General features: G+C 28.8%; 1 protein-coding gene across 1 annotated transcript in view; it reads left to right on the top strand.

Annotated features, from left to right (window-relative positions):
• LOC123296050 (protein O-mannosyl-transferase TMTC2-like) overlaps positions 1-16,047 on the top strand; it is a 280,446-nt gene that overhangs the window by 231,886 nt on the left and 32,513 nt on the right. Inside the window, exon 7 of the mRNA XM_044877511.1 lies at positions 6,926-7,170. Within this exon, the coding sequence (XP_044733446.1) occupies positions 6,926-7,170 (245 nt within the window). The remainder of the gene's footprint in view (positions 1-6,925; positions 7,171-16,047) is intronic.

The raw sequence follows: 16,047 nt of genomic DNA, 5'->3' as shown, positions 1-16,047 counted from the left end.
TTTGAAACCAATAAATATCTACATAGAAGAGTGGCAGAGGGGACTGAAAAATGAACCCCTCCAAATTGCATATCGTTTACAATAACTCAACGCGAAAAAATATAATAATTATGTCTAAGTGGAGAAGAGGGGATAAGAAGTTCACACTCAGAAAGTCATCCTTCATAGTAAACTAACCTACATACCTGTTTTCAAATGTCTAGTTCAATGTGGCGAGACTTCCTTTTGACCTTCAACGCAAGACTTAAGTTTACATTTTCGAGGGGATGAATGTTGGTATAAATATTCTTTAATTAATGAAAATAAGAAAATATTCTAACAAAACGACAGTAGGTATTGTTATACTAGAAGGTTTCTACCGCTTTTTGTTTCGAAATAACATGTAGAGGTGGAATTTGGCGTGTATTGGTTCGTTTACTATTTCTTTGAATAATATAGTTTAAACTCACAGACCCTTATTGCAAAAATGGCACCGTAAAAATAAAAAAATAAAAAAAGTTAAATTTAAAATTAAAAGTTAAAATTAAACAAGTAAGAAATTCGAACTGAGGATGTGAGAAAATGAGGCAAACGAATTTGTGTTTGTTCGAGAGTATATATTTATTTAATTTAAATTATTTCACAGATTATAATGGGAGTAAAATATAGAATCAAATATATATTATGTATATATATATAAATGGCGAGAAAAAGAAATATAATAATAAACTAATAAATTATAATAATATTGTATATCTCTTTTTATTAATACATGATAAAAGTAATAAAATGTCCATTTATGGAAAACAAGAAAACATAATAATAACAATAACTAAATTCCACTTATTATTTTTAGTCTTCATAAATTAGGTATTATCTATATTAAATAAGTACAGTGATATTATTTGTATACTAACTTCTTTATAAACCTGGTGGCCTAGCCTAGAGTATAAATCTCGATGAACTGATAAAACGTAGTAGATCTGGAGCCACTTTCACAAAATTTGTTATCATTTGTTAGAAGTACAGCAACCCTCGACAGGTTGTTGAATTGGAAATGATGATTACAGTTTGTCGTAGAGTTATAATCGCGGGGCAATCAATCGAACGATATTATTTCATTTATTAAAGATTAATGTCTTATTTTTACGACAGTTGCAAATTGCACCCATACTGCCAAAAGCCCAAAATTTTAAAAACAAATGTTACTACGTAGGATCATTCAGTCAACCTTCACTTAACTCATTTCTCCCATACTAGTTTTTTCCCTCACTTTGAGCAATAAAATATCGTGGCTTTCTAACTGACCTGACCTCTGTTCCTCGGTACTCTTATTGCTCGTAGTATACCAAAAATTAACTTTCCACCACCTTAAAAATAAAGACAGTTTTTGATCCATAAATTCAAAGCTTGCTTCGCTAGTAGTACGGGAGAAATATTAAGTTAAAAATGTGCTAGTAAGTGTAGCATAGGTTTTGTGATAAATATGAGTTGTGGGAGATTTTGGTTTCATCATAAAATTTTCGATCTCGGCATCCTAGCAAGATAAAGAGTACCCTAGTTCATCCAAATCATAAACTTGTAATCATTCATGAAACTATGTCCAGTAGTTTTTATTCGTTGTAGTACACACACAGACAGACAGACAACAGGGGAGAGAAGTTTCATGATAATAAAGAGAAAGAAAGTGAAACTGAATACAAAATTTCGGCCATTACACACGCCAAAAATTTAACAACGAAAAAAGCTCCCAAATACAATGATATTCACGAATTTTTTGGTTAAAATGTCGTTAGTTTATAAATTTTGTTGTAAATAGCAACAGTTTCATTATTTACACTCTATTTATCATTTTCAATATACAATGTTTTTTTACTACATTTGAACTATATATGCTCCAGTTAAAAATGGCACCGACGCCTGTCTCCTCACAATTATTTTAAAACAAAAATGTTTTATATAATAGGTACTTATTTCTATTTTCAGTCTTAATAAAAAATAATACTTTTACAAGTGAAATTTACAAAATTTAAAAAACCCCCAACAATTTTTTCGAGTACGGAACCCTTAACTTGCACTTGAAACACTCACCATTTAATTCCTTTCAAACGAAACAAAAAAAATCAAAATCGGTTCATCCATTTATACGATACTTTGGCACAGACAGACAAACAGATAGAAACAGAACATATCGGTCAAACTTATAACACCCTTTTTTAGTTCTTACTACTCAATACATATAAATATACCTAGAATGGTATGTTGATTATAGGGGGTGGACTAGAATACTCAGGGTGGACTAGTTACTCTTTTAAAATAAAAAGGTTACATTATAATATTCCTAAATATTCATAAAACCTCTTCATAAAATTTCAAATAGATGTAATTGTTTCTAAATATATCTCTAATAATTCCATAAAATAATATCATATATTTGAAAATTATTATTACTTGAATGGTACAATAAATATTTATGTAGTTCATAGTTGAATGTATTATCAGACTTTGAGAGCCAGGCTTGTCAAATTTTAGTGTGGCTCTGGACTTCTTACGATGATGTACATCGACTATGATGCACGTGGTTTAGGTTGATGCACAGAGTAGTACTTTCCAAATGATGCTTTATAATCATTTTATTATGAATAAATTATAATGCTTTATACTCATTTATATTTGATAAAAATCCAACTCCCCGTAATTTCTTCTGTGTGATCATATTTAAAATAGTATTTATGAGACAACTGGAATTCTTTAAACGACTGGATTTCCAAACGAGAATATTTGGGCATTAAACGACAGCTACAACGAAAATTTGGCAGGCTCTTGGTAGTTATATAGAAATAACAATAATATTATTTTATTTTATCTATTATATAATATAGATTAGCATTTGCTAAAATATAGTATAATACAAGTACTTCTATGTTTAAAATTATTTATAATATTCCATTTGGTGGATAAAATTTGTTATTTAATGTGTTGAAATATAAATAAATTTAATTACATTCAAACAACAAGTCACGTTTTCAATTCAAATCACTTATTTTCGACAACTCATACATTGTTCATCACACGTGTCACAATTTAAAAAAATATGTAAACATAAAGAAACGTACAGATTTATTGCAATTACATATATGAATAATTAAAGTTAAATAAAATTTTCAATCATAATAAGTTTGAATGGATTTTGACGACAAAGAACAAGATCCGAATTAGGGTCGACCTTCACCCATACCTTCACTGTTTACGTTATTTTTTATCACATATTGCAAAATATTAACAAATATCCCTGTAATGGGTTGCCTAAAAAAATATGGTCAAGAATACTTTTAATAAAAACATTAAAACTTAGAAAGTTTTTAAACTTTATTTTTTGACCAATATTTCTTGTAAACCGAATACCACCTAATTAGTAATAAAATTATCTTTATTTAGATATGCGATTCAATGAATTTAGGTACAGATGAACGTAATTACTATTATCAACTTGGATATTTGCGATAATAGTTAACGAAAAGAGGCAGACAACGCAGTTGCTGTATATTCCTTATCTCTTTTACTTTCGAGTAAACCAAAATTCGTTAAATATTTTAGGGTATTAGTGTATATTTAAGAAGTGAGAGATAAGTCTTTAATAAGGCTGTATGTACGAAATTTTGAGGAAGTTATTGGTTCGATTTTTGAAATCGAAATTTTCGACATATCTTTACTTTAGTGTCATGGTCAGGACGAGGCATTTGCATCAATTTGAAGAAGAACATGTGCGTGTGTAGACATACGTAGACATTTTTTTCGTCGTCGATATCAAATCTTCGAAAACTGAAGAACTTCTCTTGTGCTTTTTCAGAAGTATATTTTAAGAAAATGTAAAATAGATTGTGGATATAACTTTCAGTAAAATAATCAACGTTAAAGTAGTAAATATTTGTTGAACATAAAAAAAAACTATCGTCTTAAACAGATATTTTAAATTTATATTTTGTTAATAATTAAAATTAATAGTTTTCTTTACAATAATATTATGATATAAGTGAAAAGGATTCTCTGTTGTAAACAACAAATTGTACAAAAAAAGAATAAATCTTCGAAAAAAATAAAATTAAAACGGAAAAAATGTTGTATCATAAAAGTTTTTCTCTTTGATATAATTTAAGACAGCACAAAATGTGTGATAGAAAAGATGAATGTTGTTACCAACTGTAGAGAAAAAAAAACTGAAATGAAATAATAATATATCGTTTGGCTTTCTACAAAAATGATATATGAGAATGATGTAAACAGAATTTGCTTGTAAGATTCTACAAGCTACATTCTGGTATGCTTGTAGTATATATGGAAGCTTATAAAAGGTGTGGAAAAGCGGTGTTATTACATTGACTGTATACATGTACTGACATACATTTTATTGGGTCAGTATCCAATTTGTTTGTTTGATAAATCTTATTTTGCGATTAATTATTATGAATAAAAAATTTGGAGATTTTTTGTTTGCTGTTTGGCCGCAGTAGTTCGTTAACTTTTCGATTGCTTAAAGAGATTTCAGTTTTACGAAGGACGTATCAATAAACTCAAGCAAAGCTACGACTCTTTTACGATAGTCCCATTTGGTACAATTTCATTAATGGAACAATAATGGATAAAAAATGAATTAATTGATTTAATATCCAATACCCAATGTACATACAGTGTGATGTATTCATTACATCATATTGTACCTTGAATAACCATCACGAAATCTGAGAACGTTCTCAACAAAATATTAGCTTTAAGGTTCACTATGTAGAACTGCATCATAGGAGTTATGTGTTTAAAATAATAAAAACTCGGTATTTTTTTCTCACGTATGCCTTCTTCTATGAGTGTCTTTTAGTCCAACTGTTTTAGTTTAACTTGGAGTCAATAGAGCTTCTTTTTTCACTCGTACTTCGAGACATACATATCTTTTAGCCCAGTATAAATCAGTGCAAATATAAAAAAGAAAAGTTACAAAATTTATAAAACCCTCGACAAATTTTTCGGGTACGGCGTACCTTAAACTCCTACTTGAAACATATCCAAGAACTCTCTCCTTAAAGCCTTTTCCAAACAAGACAGAGTCTGTAAATCATCGCCAATTTTTAGTTTTTCGGGTACGGAACTTGGAACTCTAAAAAAATTAAAATTGGTTCATCAGTTTAGGCACTACGATACCACATACAGTAAGACAGACAAACAGACAGACAGACAGATTGACAGACACAAGGCAGATAGACAGACAGGCAGACACATTCATATAGCGGTCAAACCTATAGCACCCTTTATCTTAGTTCGGGGGGTTAATGAAAAAAATTGTGGGCTAATTAAGCCGGGAAAAGATGAGAAAAGTTCTTATTTATTCATTTGCCTATAAAAATACCTCTTAAAGTTTGCACCAATTTTCTGCTTGTACTATACAAAGAGTATCCAAAAAAATCTTTAAACTTTTATTATAACTTATGTCTTTTAAATGACGTACTTTTAAAAAAAGTTTATTCTTTTATAAATTCAAGTACATTAAATAGTTCCACGACAAATGAGTATCATATAATAAAACGAATGTATTATAGTGGTTTGGCAATTAAAATAAGGTTACACTATCTCTTTATTAACCCTTTAACCCACTAGCCTTCCCTTGAAATTATTATTGCTAGCTGACTATACATTGCTACTAAATGTGCTGAAACATTTAATGACCAGAACCCAAAATGCGACGTTATCAATAGTTGAATACAATGTCCAACTAATAAGCATAACCACAATAGAATCTGGTTGTTAAATAAAAGCATGTGTATACATGAAGAAAAAATTATGTAGATTGATGACGCTTTGTAATAAATCTTGTTGTTCCGTTTTGAATGCAAAATTGTTAAAAAATTAAACAACAAACATACATTAAACAATTATGTCATTTTAATCTATAATCCTTAGAAATTATTAAAAAATATCTTTATGATTTATCAAAAAATGCTTTATACAGGAAACAACAAAATGTATAAAATGCTTTTGTAAAAAGTATGAATATTATCTTATGATTAGATACGAACCACTAAAAATAATATAAGTGAATAAGATTTTTGTATATCCATATTTTATGGGTATAAATCAATATACACAATATATATGTTATTCCTTTTTGGATGCACTTTTCAACTTAATATTTAGGAAAGGAACACAAAATAAGTTTCTTGTATTTGTAAGAATATATTTATATGGTATTATGTTTGTTTAATATGATTTATTGGAATACAAAAATGTAGACCGTACCATTATCTATTCTGAATTTCGAGTGATATTCGTAAACCATACTAGAAAAAATAGGCCATTCACATAAAACATTTATATGTGGATGTATTCTTAGAAATCTCTAATTTTAAAAGTATTATGTTGAGCAGGATTAAGATTCTGAAGTCACGAAAAATCATTTTCAGTGACCTCACTGCACTATGGAAAGCCTACAAAAATATTTATAAAAGAACACTATGACTATTTCAATAATATGGGGATATCAAAAGTTGTAAGAGAGAAAATTCTTCTGTTACAAATGTTGTATTAAACCTTCTGGTCGAGTTATTTTGACGAAAACTTAACGTTAACTTTTGGTAGTTAAAAATCGTAAAATTTCTGGTAGCAGTAAATTGTTTATCTAGGTATAAGTGATTCTGATTTTTTCTTGGCACCAGAAAACACATTTTCTTTATACAATACAATTAAAAATAAGTTTTTCTACAATTAATCTTTGCTTTTATAAATTCTTTCAACTGACATTTTTAGATTTTACGAATTTTGTCTTGAAGCACAAACTAAATTGTTTCGTGTAATATTTACGAAACAAAACCTTTCTTATTTCACACCCTATATACATATAATTAAATCACACGAATCGAATTAATTACAGATCTCCTAACATAATTTTTTTTTATTGCAGTGGCATATGTAAATCTAGGCAGTGCATTAGTAGCAGCTGGTCGTTGTCAAGAAGCAGTAGCAATACTACGACAAGGATCAAAATTGGATGGTACTGGTTTAAAGGATCGTCGAACACATGAAACAGCACGTGTATCAGCTTTATTACAATTAGGATCATTATATGCAGACCAAGGACGATTACAAAGAGCTTTGGCAGCATATAGAGAAGCATTACATACAATGCCAGATCATTATCCACCACAGGTAAATATTATTAACTATTTTCATTCTATTGATTGAAATTATTAAACTATTAAATTCATAAACGTTTAAACTTTATAATATAAAGTTATTTTATAATATTTATAGCATAGGAGTGAATCTTTTTGAAATAAAATGCCTTTGAAAATGTTACTTCCTTCAAGTAGTTTAACTGTTCATGTACATTTAGTTATTTACTTAATGATTTATAAACAGAACTAAGTACCTTAATTAGTGATATTAATAAAGAAAGTATATATATATATATATATATATATATATATATATATATATATATATATATATATATATATATATATATAAATATGTATATATAAATATATGTTGTCAATATCGTACAGTAATAATCAACACAGTGGCGTTCAAATATTTAACGATATTTAAAACAAAAGCGTATTTTATTGCTTCTTGGAAACTCTGGGACTATTAGTTATTATTTATAGAGCCCATTAAAAATGAGATTTAATTATTTTATGTATTTTCCAAAATAAGAACAAATAAAACACTTTAATAACACATCATAAGGGTACTTGTTGCACTAAAATTTGTGACATCCATAGCCTTGCAAATAACATACAATCCACATATTTACTAGAGACTTTCAAGGTAATCTAAGACAATGCCGACATTTTTAGACAATGTCAACACTTTTCCAAGGAACCGGATTACAATCCCTTGATATACAAATAAAATAAAAGGTCTCTCGTGCATTAATCTATCTAAAGTTTGAGAGATACACAAACCTTATCAACCTACCCTTTATTAAACATTAACCGAAATTACAACACGTGAACGGGGTGGCTTTGGGACGAATTTTTACGAAATATCATTCCTTACATTATTTGAATATCACATTAATTATATTCAAAAAGAAGCTAATAATTGCCTCAGAGATTGATCAAATAACATATTTTTCATAAAATCGTAAATTGCATTTTTAGTTTTCCAAGAATTTTACTTTCGAAAACTAAGCATCTAGAAAAAAAATCACACGAATACTTATTTGCTTAAAACTGATCAAAAACAAACATAAACATTTTTATTTTCTAAAAATTCAAACTTTTGTACTTTGCGAACCTGCCCACCCCTTGTTTAGCTGTCGATTTTTCTCATTAACGAACTTGGCCTTTCAAATACCACAACAGTTCTTAATAACAAATTTTATTCAGATTGGACTTAAATTGCAACCTCTAGAGAGTTTACAGACACATATGTTTCTTTAAAATAAACCAAGAGCAGTCGAGATAAACCAAGATACGATTTTTAGAGAATCATTTTAGTTTCTTAAAATTCTGTTTTTCCACTGCAAACTGAAGATTTTGTACCGATGATTAAATTTTGAAATAATTAAACCATTTGAAAAAATTTTTTCATTTGTACAAAAGCAATAGCTCCATTTCCTTCGACAATTCGCTAAAAGTTTTCAATGGAAAAAACAGAGTTCCAAGAAACTAAAATGAACCTCTAAAAATCGTTTATAGCTTGGTTTATCTTGACTGCTCTCGGTTTATGCTAAAGACACAATGAAGATAATATAGTTGTAATTTAAAAAGAAAATGAAAATTTTGAATACAAAATACACTCGGTACTATATTCATATTTCCGAAAACAACGTTACTACAAAATATCAGAATAATTTTTCCATAATTTTTAATGAAAATTCCATTCTCTAAAATTTATATTTGAACATATAAAAGGTTGCCACTGAAACTCTCTCGAAGTATACGTTTATTAAGAACTAGCAAGTACTTATAAACAAGAGTGTGTATGTAATATATTCGTAAACTGCAGCAGATGTCGTCATCATCAGAAAAACACTTGATGTTATTCAAACGAGTGACATACTCAACTGCATATATCATACATTATTAATAAAAGAAGATGAACAACACCAACATATATCTTTAATATATTAATTAAAATATATATACGAAGTTGTCTGTTTTATATATGCAATATTTATATACCTGTTTAAAAGGTGTGTGTATGTATGTATATTTAAAAATAATTGAAAAAATTTAACGAGAAAGGACCCTGCACAATTTGATAGGAAAATGACTTTCTGTGAAACTTTTTCTAACCCACCTTAAAATGTCCATGGATCCTTCTAATCAAATACTTTCACGGCCAGAAAACTTTTTAACGAGTATATTTCGAGCTACGGACGATCAAAACGTCACATATATTTTAGTTGTAATACCTATATGACCAAGAAAATGGCTTTCTGTGAAACTTTTCCAAACCACCTTCAAAACGTTATTCGGGTTGTTCTGCTCAAATGCTCTCAAGGTCACAAAATTTTTTAACGCGTGACTACGGGCAATCAAAGCCGTAGTTCGAAAACATCCCGTTAATCATTTTTGTGGCCCTGAGAGCTTTTGATCAAAAATATCAGAATAATTTTTGGGGGTGGGTTGAAAAAGTTTCACAGAAAGCCATTTTCCTAGTCCTATACTGAAGCTATAATATATTCGTAGCTTTCATCGCCCGTAGCTCGCAAACTTCTCTTTAAAAGTTTTTGTTGCCGTGAAAGCTTTTGATTAGAATGATTTAAAGAAAATTTTAGACTGGATCAGAAAAAGTTTCACAGAAAGTTATTTCCTATCTAATATTGCGGGTACCTTTCAATAAATAATAGTTAAGGAAAACTTAAAAAAACATGCTATTGTAACTAGCTGAACTTAAAAGTAGTAAATAATTTCAAAACAAAATAGAACGATTAAGACAGAAAGTATTTTCTCGTTGAAAAGCATGGTTATATCGTAAAAAATTGTCCTTCAAATATTTATATTGGTATGTCGAGTCGCGATATTTATGCATCGTATACATCATCAAGTCTAGAAGAGTGGATTTTACAGAAGAATCGTTTCATACATTTTTCAATATAATTGACAAATTAAATTAATGTGATGATAATTAGTGAATGAAATTTCGTTTAGACTTTTAATGAGATTCCATTTTTTAAATGCGAAAATTTGTACCTTTTTTAAATAATTACATGGCATTAATAGTTTAAAAATTGGCGAGCCAATGGTCTCTAAAAAATCATTCTTGAACAATAAGCTCCTAGAAGGAATCAAAATTCAATTTTTCATTTGATGGCTTGGTTATCGTTTTTTCTTTTTACACCTCACGACAGCAGATAATTGCCACCAACTATCGTCCTACCAACCGACAGACGATTTGAATCTGAACATAAAAATTAATTTCTGCTCCTAGACTAATATATAAAATTCAATTTTCTTAAATAGTTTGTAAACTATTTCGAAAATAATGTAGTGGAATTCAGTTGAATCTGTCTGAGAAAAACTAGAATTTTCGTGTCAAAACGTTCTTTTGTAATTGAGTATAATGTACACTTTACACTCACCTTTCAATTATATAACCCACTTTTAAATATTGTGCACATTATACAATATCACATATATACAACCAGAAGAGTACACTATATGGGTACTCATCTATGTGGAATAATATTCCCCTCATCTATTTTTTAGTCATCTTCCTCTTCTAACAACACAGTAGATTATTTTTAATCACTTCCTGAATGTAATATTACGACTAGTATATTCCCTTATTTATGTATATATTCACAATGTATACCAAATAATTGAATTTTTTTCGATAAGTTTATGAGCATAATTATAATTAGCAAGCTGTACGTAAAGTATTGAGGTCACTAGTTTAGTAGCACTTATTTTAAATAATATATAATATCATCTTTAATTCTTCAATTATTTCACAGACCTACATTTAAAATAGATTTCAATTTTGTCCCAATTTCCTAGATCAAGTTTTTTATTATATTAATACGAGATTGATACCCGCCACTTCACTGGACTTAAAAGTAAAAACAACCACGCTTTATTGCCTTCATCTCCCACTTCCATTCCACTTCCACTCGATCACTCCCATAATAACCCTTCCTCCTTTACCTTGTGTAAAATGGTCATAATTCAATGAGTATATCGGAAAATATGACCATGAATTTGTTTACATTTACTATTTTAAATTTATACAGAAATATATAATTTATTAAAGCAGTAATCGAGTAACAAACACAATAAGAGTAATTACGATTAGTTTATTCATACTGATGATGACTACGTGGTAGTCGAAATATTTATGTAATATAATACAAAGTGGATCTTGGAAATTGGGGCAAAAACGAAATTTATTTCGAAATATCCTGGAGATCTCATTTATTATCTTTGATAATATTTATAATACACCCAAAAGTTTTACTGATTACATCACTGTCGCGACTTTGTATATTATGTGTTCTTGATGTTCTTGCTATCAGCGATCAACGAGTTCATAAAAAAATTATCGGTAACAGATCGTACCTGTACACGGAGTAAATGTCAGGGACACTTTTACACCCGAACATGTACGCTAGGTTAGTGTCTGAATCAAGGGGTTTTAAAACAAAATTTTTATTAAATTCATTCACTGTGCCAGGAAATTAACAAGCTATTACACTCCCGTAAAATGTAACAATAAAACAACATCAATATTTTAATCATTTTTCTTACTATACACAGATGATGATAGCATTAAAGGTCATCTTTAACTAAAGTTTTAAACAGCTTTTTTTGGCTGTATTTTTAACATTAAAAAAGCTTTTAATTTTTTATTTATTTAATTGATAACTTTCTCATGATTGCTTTCGAATACATCAATTGAAACTGGAATATTTTCAATATTTTCATATTGTTATATGGTACTCTTAGTATTATATAAAATTGTACTTTTTCTCGAACAACGTTGCGATGTATAAAGTCCATCAGACAAAATTCTCTGGTAGTATTTATATTCACTTTGTTTTTTTAATTGCATGCTTCACCATTTTTAGATAGATTACAAAATAATTAGACGTATAACGGATTTTTCTCTTATCTTTTATTTTCAGTCCGCATTTTTTCACTGCTTTGTCGGACTCGTACAACTACTATTACTAGCATTGCTTTCTGCTTGATTTTTTTTTTTTTTTGAAAATAAAACAGAAGACATGTTATTTGAAAATAAATAGGATTTTATATGTACAAATATAATTTAATTCGTTTAAAATTTTTTTTTTTTTGTCTTTTCTCTTTTTATTTTACCATCAATTAAAACCTAATCAAATTTATTTTATTCCATTGCAGTTGTAATAAAATTCTATATATTAAAAACCATTTGTTTCTTTCATTTTAAACACGATATATAAATGCCAAATATTTATTGCATTGTAGTTTTCTTTACAAGGACTGCTCTAATAAGAGATGTACATTTTTAATTTTTCGATTTCTTGCAATTTTTTTAAGGGGTACCCCTTTGAAAAAATCGAGAAAATCGGAAAAAAAATTTTGTTTTGGAATTTGATGAAACTCAGTGGATGGGGTAATTTTGATCCAAAAAGTATAAAAATCCGGTTAATTTAATGATTGGATGCAGAGCTTCTGAGATATCGCAATATTTGGATCGATTTTAGCCCGTATCTCAAAAATTATTCTACCAGTGAACAATAGCACCCGATTTTTGTATTTTTTGGGTCAAAATTACCTTATATACTGAGTTTTATCGAAATTGGAGACAAACAATATTTTTCGATTTTTTGCAATTTTTTAAGGGGTACCCCTTTAAAAAAATTGAGAAAATCGGAAAAAAAGATTTTGTTTTGGAATTTGATGAAACTCAGTGGATGGGGTATTGTTCTTTGGAGTATTATAACAATTATTACTCAATTTAAACATGATAAATTGGGTAGATATTATTTTTCATACATTTATAAGGAAAATATATTTATTATTTAATTTATATAAAAATAATTTGATATTTACTTACAATATATAATCATAAGTTTTTCTATATGCCATACCCAACTATTAGACAGTTTCGAAAATATTGAGAGAATAATTTTCTCAATAATAAGTTGACTTTGCTGTTGTTACCGTGTACAGTTAAGGCAGCCAGTAGATAACTAACAAAATTCTAAATTTTTTATGTTAGAACCCGTATCATTTCTGAAGAAATGTGGGCAAACAGAAGAACACTTTTTTACATTACGTAACATGTCTCAAAACAATTAGTACTCGAGTTAAACTTTTTATAAAAAAAATTTTCTAAATTGTAGACAAAATAAAAAGCTCTAGATAAAACAAATTATAATATAATATTGCTAGGGCGTATTGCGACGTGCATCGGAATTCATTGGAATAACCCGACATTAGAATTTTTAATTTGTCTGCTTTGTCACTTTGAAATGTTCTTGGGAGCCCGCTGTGATGGCCCACTATTAAAATTAGTGAAGTATATTGCCAGTTTCATTTTTTTGATTAATATCTGGAAACACTTTGAAATATTGAAATAGCCCAACTTTATTAATTATTATAGTAGCCGAAGTTGGGCGGGTCGCTAGTACAATATAAATATCATATTGAAAAATAACTGTTTATGATTCCATGGTATCAGGGCTGGTATGTTGGGTCATCGGTACGAGGTACGTACATCAAATTTGTAAGTTAAAAGGATACAGTTTTTTTTTGTTCTTGTTGAGCACTGATTTGAAAATATCTCGATCAGTGGCCATGCCCAATTCGAAACCAAATACGAACCGTTACATCAAATGTTAGTTTCCAATAAGGTTCCAAATAAGCGAGCAGCAAAACTTTTAGTCAGGACGCCACTTAAGCTTGTGTCAGGTTTGAACGTTATTCACTTCCTGGTTGGGCATCTTAATAGCTTCTTGTATCGAATAGCATATATATAACACATAATATTATTGTAATAGATTTTATAAACTTCTTCTATAATAAACATCTGATCCACTTGACGTATAATAATCAGTTTCAACATCTATAATAGTTGTATAATCGTTATAGACACATGTATGTATCTAGATATTCGACTACGTAGGTATCTATATGTATGTGTTTACTACTCAACTTAAACACTTACTCACTATACACATAATAATAGTTAGAGAGTTCTGTTCTGGGTCTATCCGTCTGCCTGTGTACTAGATCTGTGTATATAATAATAATAATAATAATAATACAGAATTGTATTCTATTGGAGTATGAGATGGTGAATAATCAACGTAAGTGCTTCCTGACTTTCGTTTACAATATTACAAATTGTGCTTGCAAGCATATAAAACTATAATACACTGAGTGTAGAAAAATATATACATGATGTTATTTGTAACAAGACCAGAATAGATCAATCATTCAAGATGTAATTTTAAAACGCATAACGGTAAGTTAAAACGATGCTTTTCTGTGAGTTCGATCCCTCAAGCTCAAAGTGGAAATAAATATTTGTGCGTTATTTTATGAGCAACACTCGTTACTCATAAAATGAATATTTTAATATTATACAAAGGACCCCGAAAGATTAGACAGGAAAATGGCTTTCTGTGAAACTTTTTCTAACTCACCCTAAATTAGAATCTTTCTGATCAAAACCCTTCCAACCACAAAATATTCAACGAGTAGTTTTCGAGCTATTGGAGATAAAAGCGAATTTGATTTTTCTCGAAAGTGTTTTACAGAAAGATAAGTAAAATAAATATGAAACACTTTAAAAATAAATATAAATAATGATAAAATATTCAAGAGGATTAATTTATTCTGTAATACGCTCTCGAAGCGTATAATATAGCCACATGTAATTGTGCAAAGTGTAGGAAAATTTCTTATTCTTAATTTACATATGCTTTCTCCGCCAGTACGTGATATTAAAGCTAGCATTAAGAAAGTAGTTTTTGTTACATACGTGCAGAAAGTGTCAACTGTCGTCCCACTGTGAAAAGCGAAATTAAAGTTTTTTGATTCCTCCCGGAGGAAAAATCTGATGTCATGTTTGTCACCATCATCTTCGACTCAGGCGACATGAGAACAATATGAACCAATTTAGTACAAAAATCTGAATTGCTAGCGGCTTGAAATCTAAATACCTGTTCTTCATTTAGCAATCAAATTGGCGTTACGCTAGAATCAAAAATTCCAATTATATTCTTCTCGTTTAATAAATAAAGCTATATCAAAGAGTTTCCATCAAAAGATTTAAACAAAAAAAAGTATATTTTAGATTAACGCTCAGTATTCAGGGAATGGTCGATGGTAAACAAAGCAAGTTATTTTAATTAAATATTCTATGTATGCAGATTAAATTTTTTATCTTACCTAAGTTATTGAAATCCATACGAGTATCTGGTTTAATTTAATGTAATAGGAATTTACTTCATACAAAATGTTAAATCAGCAACACGTATATTAATAACTAGTTTGTTTTACATTATTAATAACTAGTTTGTTTTTATATTCACACCCATTCCACTTTTCTTTTAATTCCTATTTTGCGGGTCGAATATAAATAGTTGCTTTTTCTCATGTTGTAAGTATGTTGCTGAAAAATTAATAAATATGAATATATTTGGTTTACGTAAAAATCAAACCAAATCGAAATTTTCCTGGATATCTTACGTTTTATTTTCAGGACAATGTTTAGATTGCCCTTATTCACCACTTCTAGATAGATCTCTGTATATAAATGAATTTTTTCATTCACGATTTCTCGTGGATGGAAGGTAATAGCGATCTCGGATTTGCGTCAATCGTTAATTAATTAATTTTGCATTATTATATCTCAATAATGAAACGGTGTTTTTTTTATTTTGGTATGCTTTTTAAAACTCACAAAAACATCAATGTTCAGTTAGTTTTTTTCAAACATCTGATAGTATTTTTTCTAGAATTAAAAATACTAGTTAAAAAAAACCTCTCCTATGCTCTCCAAGTTAATAATCCGAACTTATATGAAATTTATCTCAAGTAAGAGACATTTTATCGACTTCAAATTTATTTGGGAATTGCA

This window comes from Chrysoperla carnea, chromosome 3 (assembly GCF_905475395.1).
Source record: "Chrysoperla carnea chromosome 3, inChrCarn1.1, whole genome shotgun sequence".
NCBI classification, from domain to species: Eukaryota; Metazoa; Arthropoda; class Insecta; order Neuroptera; family Chrysopidae; genus Chrysoperla; species Chrysoperla carnea.
Note: the sequence above shows the minus strand (reverse complement) of the source record. Positions and strands in the feature narration are given on the sequence as shown.